The sequence below is a fragment of the Leucopleurus acutus genome, assembly GCF_964270905.1.
Source record: "Leucopleurus acutus genome assembly, chromosome: 5".
In the NCBI taxonomy this organism is placed as follows: Eukaryota; Metazoa; Chordata; class Mammalia; order Artiodactyla; family Delphinidae; genus Leucopleurus; species Leucopleurus acutus.
Genome location: NC_139147.1, coordinates 15,214,483 through 15,237,567, shown reverse-complemented (window position 1 = coordinate 15,237,567; position 23,085 = coordinate 15,214,483). Strand labels below are relative to the sequence as shown.

Below are 23,085 nucleotides of genomic sequence, written 5' to 3'. Positions count from 1 at the left end.
ACTAAGTTCTAGGCCTATTTTACTGGAGGAGTCAGTGCTGGGTCGGGGTACCTCTTGTGAAAACTAGTAGTACTCTGTTCATACCTTCCTTGTACCTCTGTTCTGGACCTTCTTCTGTTATTATCATCTGTTTACCTGTCTTGTTTGTTCACTTGACCATGAGTGCCTTCAGTGAAGGTATTCACTTTTATTGCTTATTGACCTTTTTATCTATCACAGAAGCAATCATTGTGATTGGCAGTCAGTGAAGCCCATTGCTCTTTTAAGAAATAATAAGCCAAATTTCCTCCAGTGGCAAAGTCATTTCTGGGTTATAAGACCTTGTAGAAGTATATTGATTTGTTTTGCCTCTGGGGACAACCTAGGAAAAGAGCCTCAGAGAATCGAGCTCTTTGAAGCCTTCTGTAGGCGTTTACTGCCAGCCTATTGAGATGGGATGCAAACCTGGTTGCAGTGTGATATTGGACAAGATACTAAACTTTCTGAGCTTTCGTTCTCTAACTATAAAATATTTTATAGGGATGCTGAGCATATCAAATGAGCAGATGCATGTGAAAGTGTTGGTATAAGCGCTGCACAAACATTAACGAAGGACATCTGAATGACTGCCTCAGTAATTTCTTTAAGCTTGTCCTGTTATGAAAGAACTTGGAATTGTTAGTGAATTTTTTTTTGAAATTTATAAGCTGATAAAGTAAAGGAACTATGAAAAACAGGGTCAGTTTAGGAACACCAACACTTGGACATACTCTGGGATGGACAGGGTGGACCTGTGCTTGATCTCTAAATATACTCTTCCAATGGGAGGACACTGGCTAGCTGGACAGAGTATGAGCTTTCCAGATATACTCTTGTCCAGATTCTAATTTTGCAATTTACCAGCAATGTGACCGTGGGCAAGTTAATTAACCCTGCTGTGGCTCAATTTCCTCACCAGCGAAATGGAGACATTAGAGCTTTCCTAATATTTAAATAAAGTTTTACCTGTGGGAATGTTAGGCTTCTTTCCTTTTCTATTTATTTACTTTGATTTACTGCCTAAATGCAGCAGCTGATAATTTATTTAGCTTGACAAGTATTCTTTTTAGAAATATAAATTCTTTGAGGAAGTTGCAAGTACTGTATCACAAATTCACACATCAGTGCAAACTATTTCAGTTTCACTGTCTTCTTTCTATACTTAATTAGAGCTAGTTGGTTGGTGACATAGGAGACAGGTCTAGATAAATGGGGGTTTGGGGTATTTTTTGCATTTGAAAGTATTCCATCCTGTCTATAGAGAGGGTATTAGAGGTAGGATTAAGCTGTAGGTTAACACCTTTAATAACCATTCAGTCTTTCCAGGATCAAGAGCGATGTTCATCACTTAGAAGGCACACAACACATGTCTGCTGATTAAAGAATCTTTTCTTTGTCTGACTTTAAACCCAAGAAAGGGGAACAATATTTTCTTTCCTCTCTTCTAACCTCCACCCCTACTCTCACTTTTCTGGGGCAGGGACCCTCGCTTCCAGGAAACATATCTCAGGCTAACCACAACTGGGAATCTATTGGTTTTCATCCAAAGCTATGCTTTAGGTTGTGAACAGTTAACTTCTAACTCTATGAAGACTGTGTCTAAATTGGGCCCTGGCTGTACTTTTAATTAAAGCTTGACTTAGGCACTGGGGAGAATGGAACCTAATTTTTAATTAAGTATTGAAAGGTGGAGAAAATAACTGTGTTTTTAGCCAATTTGTTAAGTAATGAAATGTGTTCTCTGTAACTCTTATTTCTATTAATGTCAAGTGTTAAAAGGACCTATACTAATATTTGCAAATGGCAGGGTTGAATGGCCTTGCAACATCACTCCCTTTTAAAATACAAACTTGAAATTGTAGACAAATATACCCCACAGCTTAACATCTGGCTTTTTTTCTTTTATTAACCTCACTAAAAGTGTGGAAGGTCAGATATCATTGCTGATGTAGTTCTAATCAAATGATTCCCAAAGTCCCATTCAATGTAAACTTTCCTCCATAAAATAAGAAAAAGGAGATTATTTTTTCCTACTATCTGTGTAACAGAAGTTTCCTCAAATCTAGACTAAAAGAGTTTCAAAGTATAGTAACGATCAAGCTATTCCTGGGAAGTGGACAGTTTGGAGTTTGGAGTATGTATGGAGTTTGAATGACCTCAGCCTTCTATTTTCAAACCTTTTAATCACCAAAGCAGTAGAGTGCGTGTGTGTGTGTGTGTGTGTGTGTGTGTGCATGCATGCATGCATGCGTGTGTCTTTTAAACCTAAGTTGTCCACTGACTTTACCCGTTAATTGAAGTAAATGAACACGTGAATGAATGTCTCTTTCTGAAAAAGCAAGATTCCATGATTCATGTGTATTAGGGAGAGGGACACAGTTACCCAGATGCCAGGGTGTTTAGCATTTCAGTCCTGTTCTCCGACCTTGGAGGAGGGCTTCCAGGAAGCAGAACCTCAGTTTTCAAACTAGCAAAAGCAGTCAGCGGCAATTCACCAGTGAGAAGTAGTGGACGGTGGACCAATTATTTGTTGGGAGGAGGGCTCAAAAGCGAAATTGTCTGGCCCTGCCTTCTTTCACTTTGTAAACTGGCATGAGGGAGCAGCCATTTATTATCTCAGACAACAGAGGGAAGCATTTTAAAATGAGTGCCCAAATGCCATTAAGCAAACTTTTTTAAAAGAAGTAATGCAACAAAAGGATGCTCAGAGAGTGACTAATATCTATCTCCCAAACCTGGTATGTGATTCACATAAACTCAAAATCCAAAATTTCGGAGTGAAATAACCGAGCACCTAGGGGAAAAAAAGTGTATCTGTTTTGTGTATCATGAGCTTTATGAACACATATTTTCAGTGATGGGTTTTGTAAAGACTACTGTATCCGTCTTTTGGAAAGAATTTCAGGCAGACTCTTCTCTACTGAAAAACGTCAGAGCGCAGAGAAGAGCTTTTGGAATTTGAAGACAATGGGGGTGAATCCTTCTCTTGTAAGATGGAGTCTTGTAGGGAAAGGCCAATGTGTTTGTTGGGTCTCAATAGGTCTCATGTGCTAGCACTCAGGTTACTGTAAATTGTTGATGAGCAGGCATAACACAAAACACCACATCACAGTGTATACAACTTGCAAAGTGGGCAACAATAGGTCAGCAGGAAGGAAAAGGCACAACGGCATGGAGGTAGGAGGAAAGCCAAGAAGTGCAACCCTGGGAAGTGGGGGCGATTATTGCAGTTTAGTGACAAATAAAGGACATTCCCCTCCTCTGAGTAAAATTTCAGGGCTTAGATTTCATTCCCTAGGATATTTGGTTTGAATTAATTCAACATTGCATAAAGTGCCTGGAGTCTCAAGCTGGATTAGTGTTAATAAGCTTCTTTCTGGGTGCCAGTTAGGTTCATCTACTTATTATCAGAGAAGAGATGGGATTGCCTTCCCTGTGCCTTTGGTAGCCTGATTCACTGAAGATTGAAACAAGGTTATTAAACCCGTTTTTAAACTTTTTTTTTTAAACTTAAAAGCAGGACATTTTGGAGCTCATCTGAGTACTACCAAAAGGGAGACAAGGTTTTTGACTACAGGGAGAAACTGTTTACACTTTCTATGACTTAACTGATAATTCAAAAGATGAAAGGGAACCTGACAAAACTGTTGAAGTTGAACAGTAATTTAAGGTCCATCTGTCAATCAACAAATAGTTTAGCAAGTGGTTTTAGAGAGAGAATGAAAGACAATGTTTGCATATCGCTGGGTCATTTTCCTGATCTGAATGTTTGTAATGTCTAACATTTGCTTCTGTAATAAATCTGTGCACATTCTTTGACAACATGATACTAGGTGTTATAATTTACAAGATAATCTCATTTCCCTTTCAAAACCTCTAATGTTTTTGTCCTCTGGAAACTAAAACACATTGCAAAACAATATGCACTGACAATTTTTGCTTTACTGCATAAAAAAAGATAGTACATAAGAAAAGGGAATTTCTAAAAATGGCTCGTATTTTGTGGTGGTGACATTGAAGGAGATGTCCCAGCCCTTCTGAGCCTTAGCCTATCTGACTAGTCTGATGGATCAAATCTACTGTTTTTATGCCCTTTAGGGAAAAATATTTAGTGATTCGAGAAAGAATATCAATGACCCAGTGTCTGCTTCTGTTGCAGTTACCTGCTTTCAGTCCTAACAGGGACGGATCCTACCCGGGAGAAACAAAAATAATCTCGGGGGAAATATTTAATCCATCATTATTTAATCCACCTCAAGCCTGTTTCAATTCACAGGCAATGTTGTTGAGAGACAACATATTCAATCATCCCCATTCTCCTTTTATATGGAATATCGCCTCTAAACTGCAATTGGAGAGCTACTGGTCTGGGAAAACTGGAAGGATGCAGGTTTTTCCTTTGATATTTCCCACTCCACCCCCAGATTTCCTGCAGTTTTTGTCCGTGTACAAACCTTCTTCCATACTTTATATAAGTGTTTAGACACTTCGCCAGCAACCTTGGTTTTCAGAGGGAAAAATAAAAATAGCACTTAATTAAAATGGAGCATGGAAGCCAAAAGGTATCATGGTGATTAAGTGTTCACAGCATTGCATTCCCCACCCATTATTGGGAATCTTGCATCTTAATTCAATATAAAGCCTAAGAATAGGTACAGTAAAACGATGAACCAAATACTGGGTCCCACAGAAGTTACTTCTACTAGGTGGTGCAACCTGATTTTCACTTTTCCTTTTGCACACCAAATAAATGTCTTAAAGTTCTTTTGAATATACACATCTATGGTGCAGAATTAAAAGGTCTTCATCATTCCTTAAGAAGACATGTTAAAGGACATGTTAAAGATTAGTCAATCGATCAATGAGAAAATAGGCTTTTTCTAACAACTTTCCCTGTGGACCCTGCAAAAGGCTGACATGAAAAGATTGCCCATTTCCTCCCTTGACGCCTGAGAAGGATAGGTTGGCTTCCCCCATTGCTTTAAGGTTCAATCAGCCTTCTCAGGAATTGAGCCCAAGTCACCTGAAGAAAGAAATGTTATTGCAAACAACAAAGAGATAAAGAAACAAATTGAGAAAACACTTTCATCTAATTCGATTTTGCTTTTGTTGGAAAAACACCAATAGAATGTGCATAATATTGACGTGTATAAATAGCTGGAAAAGCATAACAATAGCTTCATCTATTTCCTCACACATCTGAGCCAAAAAGATGTTTCTTTAACAGGTTTTGTTCCCTCTTCACCCTGTACATTAAACGGAGTGGAGAGGGAGAGAGAGGCATGTATAGAGAAGCAGACATTTTCTTTAAAAAAATCATTATAGGCTTTTAGTCCATAACAATATTATTTTCTTTCCTTGTGTCCCCTGTAGCCCAAATTCCACATCCATTATGGAGTCTAGGTTGATGCCTTGTGCTCTGTCAGAGCATGTTAACCCAACAGACAAGGAAATCAGAGTGAAGAAGCCTGAGAGAGAGAGAGACAGAGAGAGGAAGAGAGAGGCAGAGAGACAGAGACACAGAGAGAGAGAGGAAGAGAGGAGATGAAGAGAGAGGGCATTTTTAAAAGGGGAAATCTGCGTGACTAGTGTGAACTCTCAAAGCTGTGAACTAATTATTTTCCTCAGACATTTCAGCACTGGTGGTCACCTTTTACATTCAGCCTAATTAATCTTTGTTTATTTTAATTAAGCTATTTGGGGGTGAGGTATAGTTAAGACCTTAAAAAAAATGTGTCTCAGTTAACAAAACAGAAATAGAAACCTTATCTCATTTTAAAAATCATGGAAATATTTCAACTAAATAAAACTGATTGTTCCCAAAGCCATTCTTTTACATTAAGCTTTTTGTCCCCTATAGTGAAAAAAATGTTGGCTTATAGAGTTTTGGTGTTCAGATAGTTGTTCTGGGGGCTTCAAAATCTTTTTTTTTAAGGTTCTAAAGGGCAAAGTCTTCACACTATAAGTGTTAATTATCCCAATGCATAGCTGTGAATACGAAAATTGGTATAATAAAGAGGAGGCAAATTATTTTATTATTATTAATTAAATAGCTTACATTTGCATTGCTCTAAATAGTAACAAGAATGGAACTCAAATCATTGAGAGGTTGAGAATTATAACTAAATAAGCCTAAAATAAGAACTCAACATTAAAATCCATTTTTTGGCATATGTCCTCCTAAAATTAGGGATGCAAAGTTAGTTTGCTTCAGTAAGCCTTTTCTATCCTACTTAATTTTGTCCCTCTGTCACCAGTCTCAAAATGGAGTAAAATTAAAATTCATTTCTAAGTAACCCTTGGATGCCATTCCAAATATAAATCATCGACAGCTTCTGACTTCCCAAGTCTAAACTCAATTTCTTAAAACCTTTGAGAAATGAGGCTAATGACATCCACCCCTAAGGTTATATATATGTGATAATATAATGATACTTGTACATAAACGAAGCACTATATAACCATTAGCACTGCTATTAATAGCACACACAATTTAAGAATCTAGCACATCAACATCTATCTGCATATCAGGGAGAGAGATCTAGAAAACTGGACATAAATGAACATGCTGAGAGAATCACTTTATCATTGCCCTACTTGTTTGTGCAAGTAAAAATGTATGAGCAGTGCTTTTTTTTAATTTTCAAATTTATTATTGAGGAGGTTACCTTTTCAGTTCCTTCCTCTTTGAGACTAATAATGTCCAGATCAAAATCCTTCCTCAAGCCATCGGTTTTATTGAAGGTGATACGCCCAGTCAAGCCATCCCACTGAGCCTATGAAAAAAAGGAACGTGGCATTACTGTTTAACACTTATCATAAGCCTAACACCATTAAAACTGTAATACCTCAAATTCATCACAGTATCCAATTATTTGGTTTCATCATGGTGTTATAAACCATTGTGTTGGTTCAGTAACTTGATACCAGAACACTTCACTGTTTTATTAGCACTCATTTATTTCGTCAGTTCTAAAATTTTAACATCAGTCAAATCTGTAATAGCGGCACTTTAAATAGGGAGTTTGGAAAGAATGACTGTAAAATTGTCTGCACATGGAGTAAACAAAATCTGGGAAGTCATAATATTCAGCTTTCTAAGGTCAATCCAAATACTTTTCAAGGTACTTCTCAAGGGAAGTAACTCCCTTTTTTTCTATGTGAAAATGATATAATCCAGTGATGTATTATCAAATTTTTAGTGTGTTTGTGATTTAGTCTTTCCAATGTCATTTGGGTATTATATTACTTTCCTGTGGCTGATGTAGCAAATTATTACAAGCTGGTGGCTTAAAACAACAGAAAGTTATTCTCTCACAATTCTGGAGGCCAGAGCAGAAGTCCAAATTCATTATCACTGAGTGAAACCAAAGTGCCAGTGGGGCCATGCTCCCTCTGGGGGCCCAAGGGAGACTTGGTTCCTTGTCTCTTCCTGCTTCTGGTAGCTGCCAGCAATCCTTGTCTTGTGGTTGCATCACTCCAGTCTCTGCCTCTGTGGTCACTCTGCCTTCTCCTCTTCTTCTTCTGTGTAATCTCCTCTACTTCTCTCTTATAAAGACAGTTGTGATTGTATTTAGGGCCCATGCAAATAATCCAGGATAATCTCCCCATCTCAAAAATCCTTCACTTGGAGTGACATCACCAAGACGGTGACACAGAAATTTCCTGGCTTCCCTCATCTTCACAAGGAGAAAATTAACTACTATTCAAGGACAAGACACTACTGAGAGAATCCTAGAACATGGGGGAGAGGCGGAAGCACCACCCCCCCGCCCCCGCCCCCCACAACACAGAGACCAAGAGAAACTCCATTAGACGGTAAGAGAAGTGGCTACACGTTGACTGCATTGCCCTTTTCCCAGGCCAGCACAGCAACACACAGACAGGTCTCTCCTGAGCCTCTGGTTCCTCCAGGGGGAAAAGAGAACCCAGAGGAAAACCAGCTCTCCCAGCATTGTGGGTAACATTTCAGGAGCCCCTACTCTGATCTCGCCCCTCAGGGATTGCTTGGGGATGTGTGGGGCTGGACCACTGGAAATCTGACAGTGATGGAGATGCAGGGAGGTGTTAGCAGTGACCACCACACAGATCTTGGCAGACCAAGTTCATTCCTGCAGTTCCCAAGTAGTAATCCTAACCAGAGGCTTTACTTATCTGAAAAACCTAGTTGGAGGTACATTCTGACCAGAGAACTAGGTAGGCTATAGATCTATTTGATTCAGATCCTCAAATGAGGAGTTTTGCCAGCGTTGGAGCCTGGTTTGCCCACATCCAGGCAGGGAGCTGAATCACAGCCCCACCTGCTGTGAAGATTGTCTTGTGACCCCATCTGACCAGAAGGGCTGGAGACAATTCCAGGAAGCTATGTGGTCCAGTGACACATGAACCAAGAGGTGAGCAGAGCCAAGAGTTTGCAGAGCAAAGCCAGTGGCCCTGTTCAGTTAGGGAACTTGTAATGTAGGTCAGCTTCAGTTAAAACAACAAACAGCTTTACTGGATTTAGAGTTGCTTGTCCTGCTGTGCCTGGACAAGGAATCTAATTCATAGCTCTACTCATTGCTGAATACAGCCTTCATCTTGTCTGGACAGGGAACAGAACTGGAGCACAGAGAAATGGCCCATCCATCAGCCTTATGTACAGTGGTACTGGAACAGAAAGCAGAGCTTATGGCTTTCCCAGTCTGCAGAGCAAAACTTGTGGCCTCACCTGACCAAGGAATCAGTGCATACTATTTGAATCCCCAAATAATGAGGGTGAACCCAGGCCCTGGGTCTCATCATGCTGTCCTGCCAGGACAAGGAAGCTAATTTGTAGCCCCATCTACTACTGTATGTAGTACCTAGTCCCAACCTTCTAGTAAGCCTTACCAGAGAATTCAGGCAACCATGGAGCCCATCCTATAGCCTTACTTGGGTAGGAAACCAAGCCAGCAGTCCCATCCAACTGTTCCCAGGCAGTGTCACAATCCTCATCCTTGTCCTTAGAGTTTGAATTGTTGCTTTGCCTCAGAATAGACCATAATAGCAGGTCCCACCTGCCCAAGGACATTACCAGCAGACACACCCAGAAATTAAAACTAAGCTGACTGGTCAAAAACTGTCTTTGCCAAAGCAAACTTGTAAAGTCTGGAAGAAGAACCCAAATGCCCAAATGTGCAGATGCCAATGTAAGGAATCAAGGATCACAAAAAATCAGGTCAATATGACACCACCAAAAGAAACAAATAACTAAAAAATGGGGATCTGTGAACTGTCAGACAAAAAATTCAGAATAATCCTCTTAAGCAAGTTTAGTAAACTACAAGAAAACATGAACAGACACTAAATGAAATTAGGAAAACAATGCATGAACAAAATGAGAAATATGATAAAGAAATAGCAACTATCAAAAAAAAAAAAAAGAACAAACCCAAACAAAACAAAAAACCAAACAGAAATCCTAGAGTTGAAAAATGCGATAACTGGACTGAAGAATTCAGTAGTTCCATAAGTAGAATTGACCATGCAGAAGAAGAAAGGTCTGCAAGATAGGACAGTCAAAATTACCCAGTCAGAGGAGCAAAAAGCATTTTTTAAAAGTGAAGAAATCCTTTGGGAATTATGGGACACAGTGAAAAGAAACAATATTTGCATTACGGGAATCTAGGAAGGTAAGGAGAAAGAGAAAGGGACCGAAAGTATATTTAAAGCAATAATGGCTGAAAACTTCCTGAACCTGGGGAGAAAAATGGACATCCAGATCCATGAGGCCGAAAAGATCCCAAATAGGTTGAATCCAAATAGGACTCATTATAATTAAATTCTCAAAAGTCAGAAAAAATGGATTTTTTTTTATGAGAGAGAATGTTTTATTTTATAGATACATAACTATGGAATATATATAGTTTTTTTATATTATATGTCTGTATATATATTATAGTATATATATAAAATATGGTTATACACACACATACATTCAAGACAATACTTTTAGTGGTTCTGATAACATAAAGCATAAAGATTTAAAATAATATTTGAATAATTACAAAAGTTTTCATGCCAAACACAGTGCAGATGACTTATGGAAACACTTTCTAAGAACACTCATTTTTACTGATTCAATCTTTTCAAACATGATCTCAACCAATACAAAGAACTTAATAATGATGTATATAAATCACTATAAATGTACTCTAATTTGATCAATAAGGCTGTCAATTCAAAAAAATAACAATATTCATTTTCTTCCTCCTGGAAATAGGATTCTCTTCAGAATGGTTTATTATTTGTTGGTAACTTTCATTATCTTATGTTCAAGTTATACTTAAGAATTAAATAACTATGTTGAATTTGTATTTTTCATTTTTTGTTGAAGTATAGTTGATTTATAATATTATACTAGTTTCTGGTGCACAAAAATGATTCAGTATTTTTACAGATTATACTCCATTTAAAGTAATATCAAAACAATGGCAATATTTCCCTGTGCTGTACAATATATCCTTGCTGCTTATCTATTTTATACATAGTAGTTTATATCTCTTAATCCCATTCCCCTATCGTACCCCTTCTCCCTTCCCTTTCCCCACTGGTAACCACGAGTTTGTTCTTTATATCTGTGAGTCTCTTTCTGTTTGGCTATATACATTATTTGTTTTATTTTTTAGATTCCACGTATAAGTGATAATGTAGAGTATTTGTCTTTCTCTGTCTGACTTATTTCACTAAGCATAACACCCTCTAGGTCCATTCATGCTGTTGCAAATGGAAGGATTTCATTCTTTCTTATGTCTGAGTAATATTCTTTATCCATCCATCTGTTGATGGATAGTTACGTTGTTTCTATATCTTGGCTACTGTAAATAATGCTGCTATGAATATTGACATGCATGTATCTTTTCAAATTAGTGTTTTTCTTCTCAAAGAATTTTAAGAACAACAAGAGAAAGAGAGAAGTTACACACAAGGGAAACCCTGTAAGACTATTGGTGGATTTCTCAGGAGAAACTTTTCAGGCTAAGAGAAAATGACATGAAATATTCAAAATATTAAAAGAAAATAACAGTCAGGCTTCCCTGGTGGCGCAGTGGTTGGGAGTCTGCCTGCCGATGCAGGGGATACGGGTTCATACCCCGGTCTGGGAGGATCCCACATGCCGCAGAGCGGCTGGGCCCGTGAGCCATGGCCACTGAGCCTGCACGTCCGGAGCCTGTGCTCTGCAACAGGAGAGGCCACAGCAGTGAGAGGCCTGTGTACCACAAATAAAACCCCAAAACAAAAAAAGAAAATAACTGTCAACCAAGAATTCTATTCCTGGTGAAGCTGTCCTTCAGAAACAAGAGAGGAATAAAGACTTTTCCCGAGCAAACAAAATCTGAGGAAGTTCATTACCACTAGAACTGCCTTACAAGAAATGCTAAAGGGAGTTCTTTGAGTCGAGAAAAGAGAATGCTAAATATCATAAAAACATAAAAAGATGGATGTTAGCTGAATCTACTGTGGTAATCAGTTCATAAGATCTGTAAATCAAACCATTATGCTCTTCTTCTTAAGCTTATACAGTGATGTATGACAATTATTTCTCAAAAAACGAGGGCAAAAAGATATATGAGAGAGGTGATCTCTCTCAGCCATGTGAGAGCAAGAAGGCAGCCATCTGCAAACCAGAAACAGAGGCCTCACCAAGAACCCAACATTTCTGGCACCCTGATCTTAGACTTCCAGCATCCAAAACTGTGAGAAATAAATGTTTGCTGTTTAAAGAAAATGTCTATCGACAGATGAATGGATAGAAAGATGTGGTACATATATACAATGGAATATTACTCAGCCATAAAAAGGAACAAACTGGGCCATTTTTAGAGATGTGGATGGGCCTAGAGACTGTCACACAGATTGAAGTAAGAAAGAGAAAACCAAATATCGTATATTAATGCATATATGTGGAATTTAGAAAAATGATACAGATGAATCTATTTGCAGGGCAGGAACACAGACACAGACATAAAGAATGGATGTGTGGACAGAGGGAGGGGGTGGGATGAATTGGGAGATTGGGACTGATGTATGTGCACTGCCATGTGTAAAACAGATAGCTAGTGGGAACCTGCTGTGTAGCACAGGGAGCTCACCTGGTGCTCTGTGGTGACCTAGATGGGTGGGATTTGGGGGGGGTAGGTGGGTGGGAAGGAGGTCCAAGAGGGAAGGGATATATGTATACATATAGCTGATTCAGTTTGTTGTACAGTAGAAACTAATACAACATTGTAAAGCAACTATAACCCAATTAAAAAAAAAAGGAAAAAGAAAAATCCTTCATTTAATCACATATGCAATCTTTTTGCCGTTGTTTTTATATAAGGTAACAATTGCAAATTCCAGAGATTGGGACATGTATATCTTTGCAGGGGGACCACTGTTCAGCCTACCACATGTATCAACATCATTTGAGGAACTAAAAATCACAGTAGTCTGCCCTTCACAGAACTGACATTGGAGATCTTTGGTAGTTTCATTAAATAAAAAATAGTGGCCCCAGAGGGTCTTGAGCTTCAATCATTAGGTGATTCTTGGTAAGCTTGCCTATTTGAGTTGACTTACAAATGAGGATAAAAGAGAACTCAGTCTTTTGTATTCACTTAGCTATTTTCTCTCTCCTGACTTTACCAAATTCATCAGATATGTGTAAGATGTGAAAAAGATCCTGAGAGCTACACTATATCCACAGTGTTCACATCATGTGTGTATGTTGAATATATTTACCCATTTGGCCAAGAGGCAGAAGCAATGCAGTGGAAAGAGTATGAGGTTATCACAGAGCTGCTTTTAAATCTCTGAAGTATGACTTCAGGAAGGTTATTTAACCTGAATCTGGTTTATCTCAGATTTCAGTGTTTATCCATGCAGGGTTTTTGAGAGATTTAAATGGCACTTAACACAATTCTTAACACATTGAATACATTTAAAAGTTTAACAGTGATTATTTTTATAACTATCTCTTATTTTCCTTCCCCACATTCATAACTCTAGAATTTGGCTTTTATTACCTCCAGTATCAGTACTCATATGTGTAGCTTTTTCTGGTCTCTTCTGTATTTCATTTTACAAAGCAATATCAGATTCATTGTCCTGAAATGTAATTTCATATTCATTCAATTTCCCTCAACACATAAAGTACATACTGAATTTATGTCACCTATAAATGAGTCTAAAGCTTGACTTTACATTTGCAGTTGTGATGGTTAATTTTATATGTCAACTTGACTGGGTCATGGGATGCTCAGTTTTCTGGTTAAGCATTATCTCCAGGTGTGTCTGTGAGGGTGTTTCCATTTGAATCAATAAAGCAATTGCCCTCTCCAATGTGAGTGGGCGTTATCTAATGCAATGAGGGCCTGAATAAAAAAAGGAACAAAGAGGCAGAGGAAGGGAAACTTTGCTTTCTCTGCCTGACTGCTAAGACTGGGACTTATCCCATTGGTGCTCTTGGATCTCATCTTCCTGGTGCCAGGAAGTATCTGGGAATACAACACCTAGTAGTTTATAGTTTAGTAGGAATAAGCACATTAATGTATTTCAATGAAGCACCCAAGTGTGAGGATAAAAATTTGCACATAGTAACTAAAGAAAGAAGTATGGATCGTACTTATCCTAACTGCAAGGAAAAAAAGAGAGCCAGTGACATGTTCCTGGAGGAAAGGATGCCTGAACTCTCAAAGGATGAGAAGTTAGTTGACCAAGCAAAGACTCATAGACTGAGTAAAAGCATGAAACACAAAATAAATTATGTTTGTCATGGATCCATCATGTGAGGTAAGGAATGATGAGAAATGAGCCTGGGAAGGAGAATAGGTTTCTGTTCATAATGGTGTTGTGAATCATACTAATGTGCTTGGACCTTGCTCTATAGACATTTGGGGATTATTGGAGTGTTTCAAGCCTAGGAGTGTCATGGGCAGGTGTGCATTACAGGAAGATCATTTTGTCAGAATTGAGGAGGATGACTCAGAGAAAGTCAAGATTGTAAGCAGAAGGTTGGTTAGCAGGTAGTTCTCATAGAACAACATTTATGGAAATGTATTCTCATGTCTATGTATGAACATAGGGACAGCATAGTTCCTTCATCTTCCTGTCCCAACAACTTGTACACCATTAAGTATTAATAGAATGAGTTCCACAGCAGGATGGACAGAGTTTCTTGATGAAAGCATTGCTATTAAAGTTCCCACATAAAGAATATGTTATGGAACCAATTTGTCAGGAACCAACACAATTAGCACAAAACTAACTATTTTCTAACTACCACACAGATGGAATGGCTATCATGACAGAAGTACACTTTATCACTTGATAATACTGGAAGTTAAATCAAATTAATGTCAGGAAATGACATTACAAGTCTCATCTAAGCAGCTTATATGGTCAAACTAGATGTAAGTTAAAGTGTTGTGACACATGTAGAGAAAGGCTTTTTATAAATCCTAGAACTTTGCCTTCAGAGTTTATTGCCAATGGAAGCCATAATGTTAAACATTAGCACCACCTTTAAAAAAGAGATGGCATTTTTTTTTTTTTTTTGTGGTACGCGGGCCTGTCACTGTTGTGGCCTCTCCCTTTGCAGAGCACAGGCTCCGGACACGCAGGCTCAGCAGCCATGGCTCACGGGCCCAGCCGCTCCGTGGCATATGGGATCTTCCCAGATCGGGGCACGAACCCGTGTCCCCTGCATCGGCAGGCGTACTCTCGACCACTGCACCATCAGGGAAACCCGAGATGGCATATTTTTATGGTCAATAGTAACACCTGTTGTTACACTTTCTGAGATATAGGTAATTGCATTCTCTGTATTGGGACAAAAAAAAAATCAAATCAATATCAAAGGCAAGTAGGGAGCATCCTCTTGTGTATATTTAGGTACATCTCCTAATATTGTAATTTCCTTTTCCTCCTCATCGTACCCCAGTCATACTTTTTGTATGCAGGTCACTCCTCTTTATTTTGCAAGTCAAAGGCTGGCTTCATAGGTTGATGGGTTAACTGAGAGTTGCTAAATAAGCTACTGCATTCAGGTTATAGCATTTGCCTGAGAGTGGAGAACAATTTGTCTATGACTTTGGTTCAGTGGAAACCTCTACTGGGTTAAGGGTTTGGACTAAGCCAGTTTTCAAATCCCTTCTTCATGCTTCTAAAAATGTGCAGTTCTAACCCTCTTCCTGATATGTTTGGAAAGAAGTAGTTATCTCCATTAAGTTCTATAGGATTTTCAGAAAGCTTTTTCCTAAAGGCAACTTTTCCTTTGTGGGGGTCATGCTGTGAGTCAATTTGATACATTGTCCAGAGTTTATGGAGCTCTCTGAAAATGTACAGAAATTGGTAGCATTTATCTCTTGATGTAGCATATAGCTCATAGCAAGGTCTTAAAACCCAGGTCAGAAATCCAATTTTATTTCCACTAAGTGTGTCTACTGTGTCCCTTTGTTTGGATCCTGTTGTGCTAGTTTTATTCTTGGATTTAGTGTGCCAATCACTGGTGCAGAGTAACTCCCACTTCCCGTTTCTCTTCCCTGCTCATCCAAGTGGTAAAAAGTCCCCTTTTCATGCTCTAACAATGCTTCTTTTCCTGCCTCAATATCTACAAAGACACCCTGCCTGGTCCTTTACTGAACTGAAATATCTTTTGACCTTCGAAATCAGGTTTCCCTAACTGACACAATTACCTCTGTCTTTCTTCCTCCCAACCCTAGATGAACATTTTTTTATATGTTCTTTCTTCAGAAACTAATTGTTGATAAGCTTCTATGAAATCACCAATGCATTATTGATCAGGGTGAATAGACAATGACTAATTCCTGGATATGATGAATAAGGTCCATAAGGAATCCATTTTCTGGGCCAAGGCTGAAGCATACACAATTTAGATAATGATATATAATTATATTAGTCATAATTACAATTTGCTTGCCTTATGTAGAAGCATTTGCACAGAGGACAATTATAGTATACTTAACTGAAAACAATACTTAAACTATTGTCCCTATTTTAGGAAATAGCTTTAATTTCTACTCTGTATTAGACCTTTTGACAACAACTGCTTAATAGCAAGTGAGTCAAATGGTGTGACTTTCTTCTCTCTTATCAGACACATAATTTGATGGCCAAGAGACAAAAATTAAGAGATAAAAGAAGAAAAATAAAAGTTTTCATTAATGCTTCATTTGTATGCTTTTTCCCAAGATGATATTTATGGTCCAAATAAAATATATATATTTTAGAATTGAGGAAGTAAGTGGCTAGCATTTAACTCTAGTAATAGTCAGGTATATTTTTTTAATTTTTGAATTTTATTTTATTTCTTTCTTATACAGCAGGTTTTATTAGTTATCTATTTTATACATATTAGTGCATACATGTCAATCCCAATCTCCCAATTCATCCCACCCCCCCACCCCCTCACATTCCCCCCTTGGTGTCCATACATTTGTTCTCTACATCTGTGTCTCTATTTCTGCCCTGCAAACCAGTTCATTTGTGCCATTTTAGGAGCCTACTTTTCTTTTTCATTTTTTTAACATCTTTATTGGAGTATAATTGCCTTACAATGGTGTGCTAGTTTTTGCTTTATAAAAAAATGAATCAGTTATACATATACATATGTACCCATATCTCTTCTCTCTTGCATCTCCCTTCCTCCCACCCTCCCTATCCCACCCCTCTAGGTGGTCACAAAGCACCAAGCTGATCTCCCTGTGCTATGTGGCTGCTTCCCACCAGCTATCTATTTTAAGTTTCGTAGTGCATATATGTCCATGCAACTCTCTCACTTTATCACAGCTTACCTTCCCCCACCCCTTATCCTCAAGTCCATTCTCTAAGTAGGTCTGTGTCTTTATTCCCGTCTTGCACCTAGGTACTTCATGACCTTTTTTTTTTCTCTTAGATTCCATATATATGTGTTAGCATATGGTATTTGTTTTTCTCTTTCTGACTTACTTCACTCTGTATGACAGACTCTAGGTCCATGCACCTCACTACAAATAAATCAATTTCCTTTCTTTTTATGGCTGAGTAATATTCCATTGTATATATGGGCCATATCTTGTTTATCCATTCATCTGTTGATGGACGATTAGGTGGCTTCCATGTCCTGGCTATTGTAAATAAAGCTGCAATGAACATTTTGGTACATGACTGTTTTTGAATTTCGGTTTTCTCAGGGTATATGCCCAGTAGTGGGATTGCTGGGTCATATGGTAGTTCTATTTGTAGCTTTTTAAGGAACCTCCATACACGTCTCCATAGTGGCTGTATCATTTTACATTCCCACCAAGAGGGCAAGAGGGTTCCCTTTTCTCCAAACCCTCTCAAGCATTTATTGTTTGCAGATTTTTTGATGATGACCATTCTGACCGGTGTGAGATGATATCTCATTGTAGTTTTGATTTGCATTTCTCTAAAGATTAATGATGTTGAGCATTCTTTCATGTGTCTGTTGGCAATCTGTATATCTTCTTTGGAGAAATGTCTATTTAGGTTTTCTGCCCATTTTTGGATTGGGTTGTTTGTCTTTTTGTTATTGAGCTACATGAGCTGCTTGTAAATTTTGGAGATTATTCCTGTTTCACTTGCTTCATTTGAAAATATTTTCTCCCATTCTGAGGATTGTCTTTTCATCTTGTTTATGGTTTCCTTTGCTGTGCAAACGCTTTTAAGTTTCATTAGGTCCCATTTGTTTATTTTTGCTTTAATTTCCATTTCTCTAGGAGCAGGGTCAGAAAGGATCTTGCTGTGATTTATGTCATAGAGTGTTCTGCCTATGTTTTCCTCTAAGAGTTTTCTAGTGTCTGGCCTTACATTTAGGTCTTTAATCCATTTTGAGTTTATTTTCGTGTATGGTGTTAGGGAGTGTTCTAATTTCATACTTTTACATGTAGCTGTCTGGTTTTCCCAGCACCACTTATTGAAGAGGCTGTCTTTTCTCCATTGTATATTCTTGCCTCCTTTATCAAACATAAGGTGACCATATGTGCGTGGGTTCATCTCTGGGTTTTCTACCCTGTTCCATTGATCTATATTTCTGTTTTTGTGCCAGTACCATACTTTCTTGACTACTGTAGATTTGTAGTATAGTCTGAAGTCAGGGAGGCTGATTCTTCCAGCTCCGTTTTTTTTTTTTTTTTTAACATCTTTATTGGGGTATAATTGCTTTACAATGGTGTGTTAGTTTCTGCTTTATAACAAAGTGAATCAGTCATACATAAACATATGTTCCCATATGTCTTCCCTGTTGCGTCTCCCTCCCTCCCACCCTCCCTATCCCACCCCTCCAGGCTGTCACAAAGCACCGAGCCAATATCCCTGTGCCATGCGGCTGCTTCCCACTAGCTATCTACCTTACTATGTTTGTTAGTGTGTATATGCCCATGACTCTCTCTCGCCCTGTCACAGCTCACCCTTCCCCCTCCCCATAACCTCAAGTCCGTTCTCTAGGAGGTCTGCATCTTTATTCCTGCTTTACCCCTAGGTTCTTCATGACATTTTTTCTCTTAAATTCCATATATATGTGTTAGCATACGGTATTTGTCTTTTTCTTTCTGACTTACTTCACTCTGTATGACAGACTCTAGGTCTATCCACCTCATTACAAATAGCTCAAGTTCGTTTCTTTTTATGGCTGAGTAATATTCCATTGTATATATGTGCCACATCTTCTTTATCCATTCATCCGATGACGGGCACTTAGGTTGTTTCCATCTCCGGGCTATTGTAAATAGAGCTGCAATGAACATTTTGGTACATGACTCTTTTTGAATTTTGGTTTTCTCAGGGTATATGCCCAGTAGTGGGATTGCTGGGTCATATGGTAGTTCTATTTGTAGTTTTTTAAGGAAACTCCATACTGTTCTCCATAGTGGCTGAACCAATTCACATTCCCACCAGCAGTGCAAGAGTGTTCCCTTTTCTCCACACCCTCTCCAGCATTTATTGTTTCTAGATTTTTTGATGATGGCCATTCTGACTGGTGTGAGATGATATCTCATTGTAGTTTTGATTTGCATTTCTCTAATGATTAATGATGTTGAGCATTCTTTCATGTGTTTGTTGGCAGTCTGTATATCTTCTTTGGAGAAATGTCTATTTAGGTCTTCTGCCCATTTTTGGATTGGGTTGTTTGTTTTCTTGTTATTGAGGTGCATGAGCTGCTTGTAAATTTTGGAGATTAATCCTTTGTCGGTTGCTTCATTTGCAAATATTTTCTCCCATTCTGAGGGTTGTCTTTTGGTCCTGTTTATGGTTTCCTTTGCTGTGCAAAAGCTTTGAAGTTTCATTAGGTCCCATTTGTTTATTTTTGTTTTTATTTCCATTACTCTAGGAGGTGGGTCAGAAAGGATCTTGCTGTGATTTATGTCATAGAGTGTTCTGCCTATGTTTTCCTCTAAGAGTTTGATAGTTTCTGGCCTTACATTTAGGTCTTTAATCCATTTTGAGCTTATTTTTGTGTATGGTGTTAGGGAGTGATCTAATCTCATACTTTTACATGTACCTGTCCAGTTTTCCCAGCACCACTTATTGAAGAGGCTGTCTTTTCTCCATTGTATATTCTTGCCTCCTTTATCAAACATAAGGTGACCATATGTGCGTGGGTTTATCTCTGGGCTTTCTATCCTGTTCCATTGATCTATATTTCTGTTTTTGTGCCAGTACCATACTTTCTTGACTACTGTAGATTTGTAGTATAGTCTGAAATCAGGGAGGCTGATTCTTCCAGCTCTGTTTTTATTCTAAAGATTGCTTTGGCTATTCGGGGTCTTTTGTGTTTTCATACAAATTGTGAAATTTTTTGTTCTAGTTCTGTGAAAAATGCCAGTAGTAGTTTGACAGGGATTGAAATGAATCTGTAAACTGCTTTGGGTAGTAGAGTCATTTTCACAATGTTGATTCTTCCAAACCAAGAACATGGTATATCTCTCCATCTATTTGTATCATCTTTAATTTCTTTCATCAGTGTTTTATAATTTTCTGCACAGGTCTTTTGTCTCCTTAGGTAGGTTTATTCTTATTTTATTCTTTTTGTTGCAATGGTAAATGGTAGTGTTTTCTTAATTTCACTTTCAGATATTTCATCATTAGTGTATTGGAATGCTAGAGATTTCTGTGCTTTAATTTTGTATCCTGCTACCTTACCAAATTAATTGATTAGTTCTAGTAGTTTTCTGGTAACATCTTTAGGATTCTCTATGTATAGCATCATGTCATCTGCAAACAGTGACAGTTTTACTTCTTTTCCGCTTTGAATTCCCTTTATGTTTTTTCTTCTCTGACTGCTGTGGCTAAAACTTCCAAAACTATTTTGAATAATAGTGGTGAGAGTGGACAACCTTGTCTTGTTCCTGATGTTAGTGGCAATGGTTTCAGTTTTTCACCATTGAGGACGATGTTGGCTGTGGATTTGTCATATATGGCCTTTATTATGTTTAGGAAAGTTCCCTCTATGCCTACTTTCTGGAGGGTTTTTATCATAAATGGGTGTTGAATTTTGTCGAAAGCTTTCTGCATCTATTGAGATGATCATATGCTTTTTCTCCTTCAATTTGTTAACATGGTGTATCACATTGATTGATTTGCATATATTGAAGAATCCTTGCATTCCTGGGATAAATCCCTCTTGATCATGGTGTATGATCCTTTTAATGTGCTGTTGGATTCTGTTTGCTAGTATTTTGTTGAGGATTTTTGCATCTATGTTCATCAGTGATATTGGCCTGTAGTTTTCTTTCTTTGTGACATCCTTGTCTGGTTTTGGTATCAGGGTGATGGTGGCCTCGTAGAAGGAGTTTGGGAATGTTCCTCCCTCTGTTATATTTTGGAAGAGTTTGAGAAGGATAGGTGTTAGCTCTTCTCTAAATGTTTGATAGAATTCACCTGTGAAGCCATCTGGTCCTGGGCTTTTGTTTGTTGGAAGATTTTTAATCGCAATTTCAATTTCAGTGCTTGTTTTTGGTCTGTTCATATTTTCTATTTCTTCCTGGTTCAGTATCTGAAGGTTGTGCTTTTCTAAGGATTTGTTCATTTCTTCGAGGTTGTCCATTTTATTGGCATAAAGTTGCTTGTAGTAATCTCTCATGATCCTTTGTATTTCTGCAGTGTCAGTTGTTACTTCTCCTTTCTCATTTCTAATTCTATTAATTTGAGTATTCTCCCTTTTTTCTTGATAAGTCTGGCTAATGGTTTATCACTTTTGTTTATCTTCTCAAAGAACCAGCTTTTAGTTTTATTGATCTTTGCTATTTTTTCCTTCTTTTTCATTTATTTCTGATCTGATCTTTATGATTTCTTTCCTTCTGCTAACTTTGGGTTTTTTTTTTGTTGTTGTTCTTCTTCTTTCTCTAATTGTTTTAGGTGTAAGGTTAGGTTGTTTATTTGAGATGTTTCTTGTTTCCTAAGGTAGGATTGTATTGCTATAAACTTCCCTGTTACAACTGCTTCTGCTGCATCCCATAGGTTTTGTTTTCGTGTTTTTATTGTCATTTGTTTCTAGGAATATTTTGATTTCCTCTTTGATTTATTCAGTTATCTCTTGGTTATTAAGTAGTATATTCTTTAGCCTCCATGTGTTTGTATTTTTTACAGACTCTTTTCCTGTAATTGATATATAGTTTCATAGCGTTTTGGTCGGAAAGATACTTGATATGATTTCAAATTTCTTAAATTCACCAAGGTTTGTTTTGTGACCCAAGATAGGATCTATCCTGGAGAATGTTCCATGAGCACTTGAGAAGAATTTGTATTCTGTTGTTTTTGGATGGAATGTCCTATAAATATCAACTAAGTCCATTTTGTTTAGTGTATCATTTAAAGCTTGTGTTTCCTTATTTAATTTCATTTTGGATGATCTGTCCATTGGTGAAAGTGGGGGGTTAAAGTCCTATACTATGATTGTGTTACTGTCAATTTCCCCTTTTATGGCTCTTAGTATTTGTCCTATGTATTGAGGTGCTCCTTTGTATTGGGTGCATACATATTTACAATTGTTATATCTTCTTCTTGGGTCAATCCCTTGATCATTATGTAGTGTCCTTCTTTGACTCTTGTAATAGTCCTTATTTTAAAGTATAAGATATACTGATATAAGAATTTCTACTCCAGTTTTCTTCTGATTGCCATTTGCATGGAATATCTTTTTCCATCCCGTGACTTTCAGTCTGTATGTGTCCCTAGGTCTGAAGTGGGTCTCTTGTAGACAGCATATATATGGGTTTTGTTATTGTATCCATTCAGCCAGTCTATGTCTTTTGGTTGGAGCATTTAATTCATTTACATTTAAGGTAATTATGGATATGTATGTTCCTATTACCATTTTCTTAATTGTTTTGGGTTAGTTGTTAGAGGTCTTTTCCTCCTCTGTGTTTCCTGCCTAGAGAAGTTCCCTTAGCATTTGTGGTGCTGAATTCTCTTAGCTTTTGCTTGTCTGTAAAGGTTTTAATTTCTCCAAATTTGAATGAGATCCTGCTGTGTAGAGTAATTTGGTTGTAGGATTTTCTCCTTTATCACTTTAAATATGTCCTGCCACTCCCTTCTGGCTTGCACAATTTCTGCTGAAAGCTCAGCTGTTAACCTTATGGGGATTCCCTTATGTGTTATTTGTTTTTCCTTTGCTGCTTTTAATATTTTTTCATTGTATTTAATTTTTGATAGTTTGATTAATATGTATCTTGGTGTGTTTCTCCTAGGATTTATCCTGCTTGGGACTCTCTGTGCTTACTGGACTTGATTATCTATTTCCTTTCCTATATTAGGGAAGTTTTCAACTTCACTTCAAATATTTTCTCAGTCTCTTTCTTTTTCTCTTCTTTTTCTGGGACCCCTATAATTCGAATGTTGGTGCATTTAATGTTGTCTCAGAGGTCTCTGAGGCTGTCCTCAATCTTTTCATTCTTTTTTCACTTCTGTTCTGTGGTAGTTATTTCCACTATTTTATCTTACAGGTCACTTATCCGTTGTTCTACCTCAGTTATTCTGCTACTGATCCATTCTAGAGAATTTTTAATTTCATTTATTGTGTTGTTCATCACTGTTTGTTTGTACTTTAGT

General features: G+C 37.8%; 1 protein-coding gene across 12 annotated transcripts in view; it reads right to left on the bottom strand.

The window, feature by feature from the left end:
• The window catches only part of GRIK1 (glutamate ionotropic receptor kainate type subunit 1), a gene marked incomplete at both ends in the record, with an annotated part of 430,476 nt that overhangs the window by 49,319 nt on the left and 358,072 nt on the right, over positions 1-23,085 (bottom strand). For 7 of the 12 annotated variants that reach the window (XM_082839553.1, XM_082839556.1, XM_082839560.1 and 4 more), the window contains one exon: positions 6,687-6,794. In XM_082839553.1, the coding sequence (XP_082695679.1) occupies positions 6,687-6,794 (108 nt within the window). Of the gene's footprint in view, positions 1-4,472; positions 4,518-6,686; positions 6,795-23,085 lie in introns of all 12 variants that reach the window. The other 5 variants (XM_082839549.1, XM_082839554.1, XM_082839559.1 and 2 more) reach the window with 1 other exon arrangement.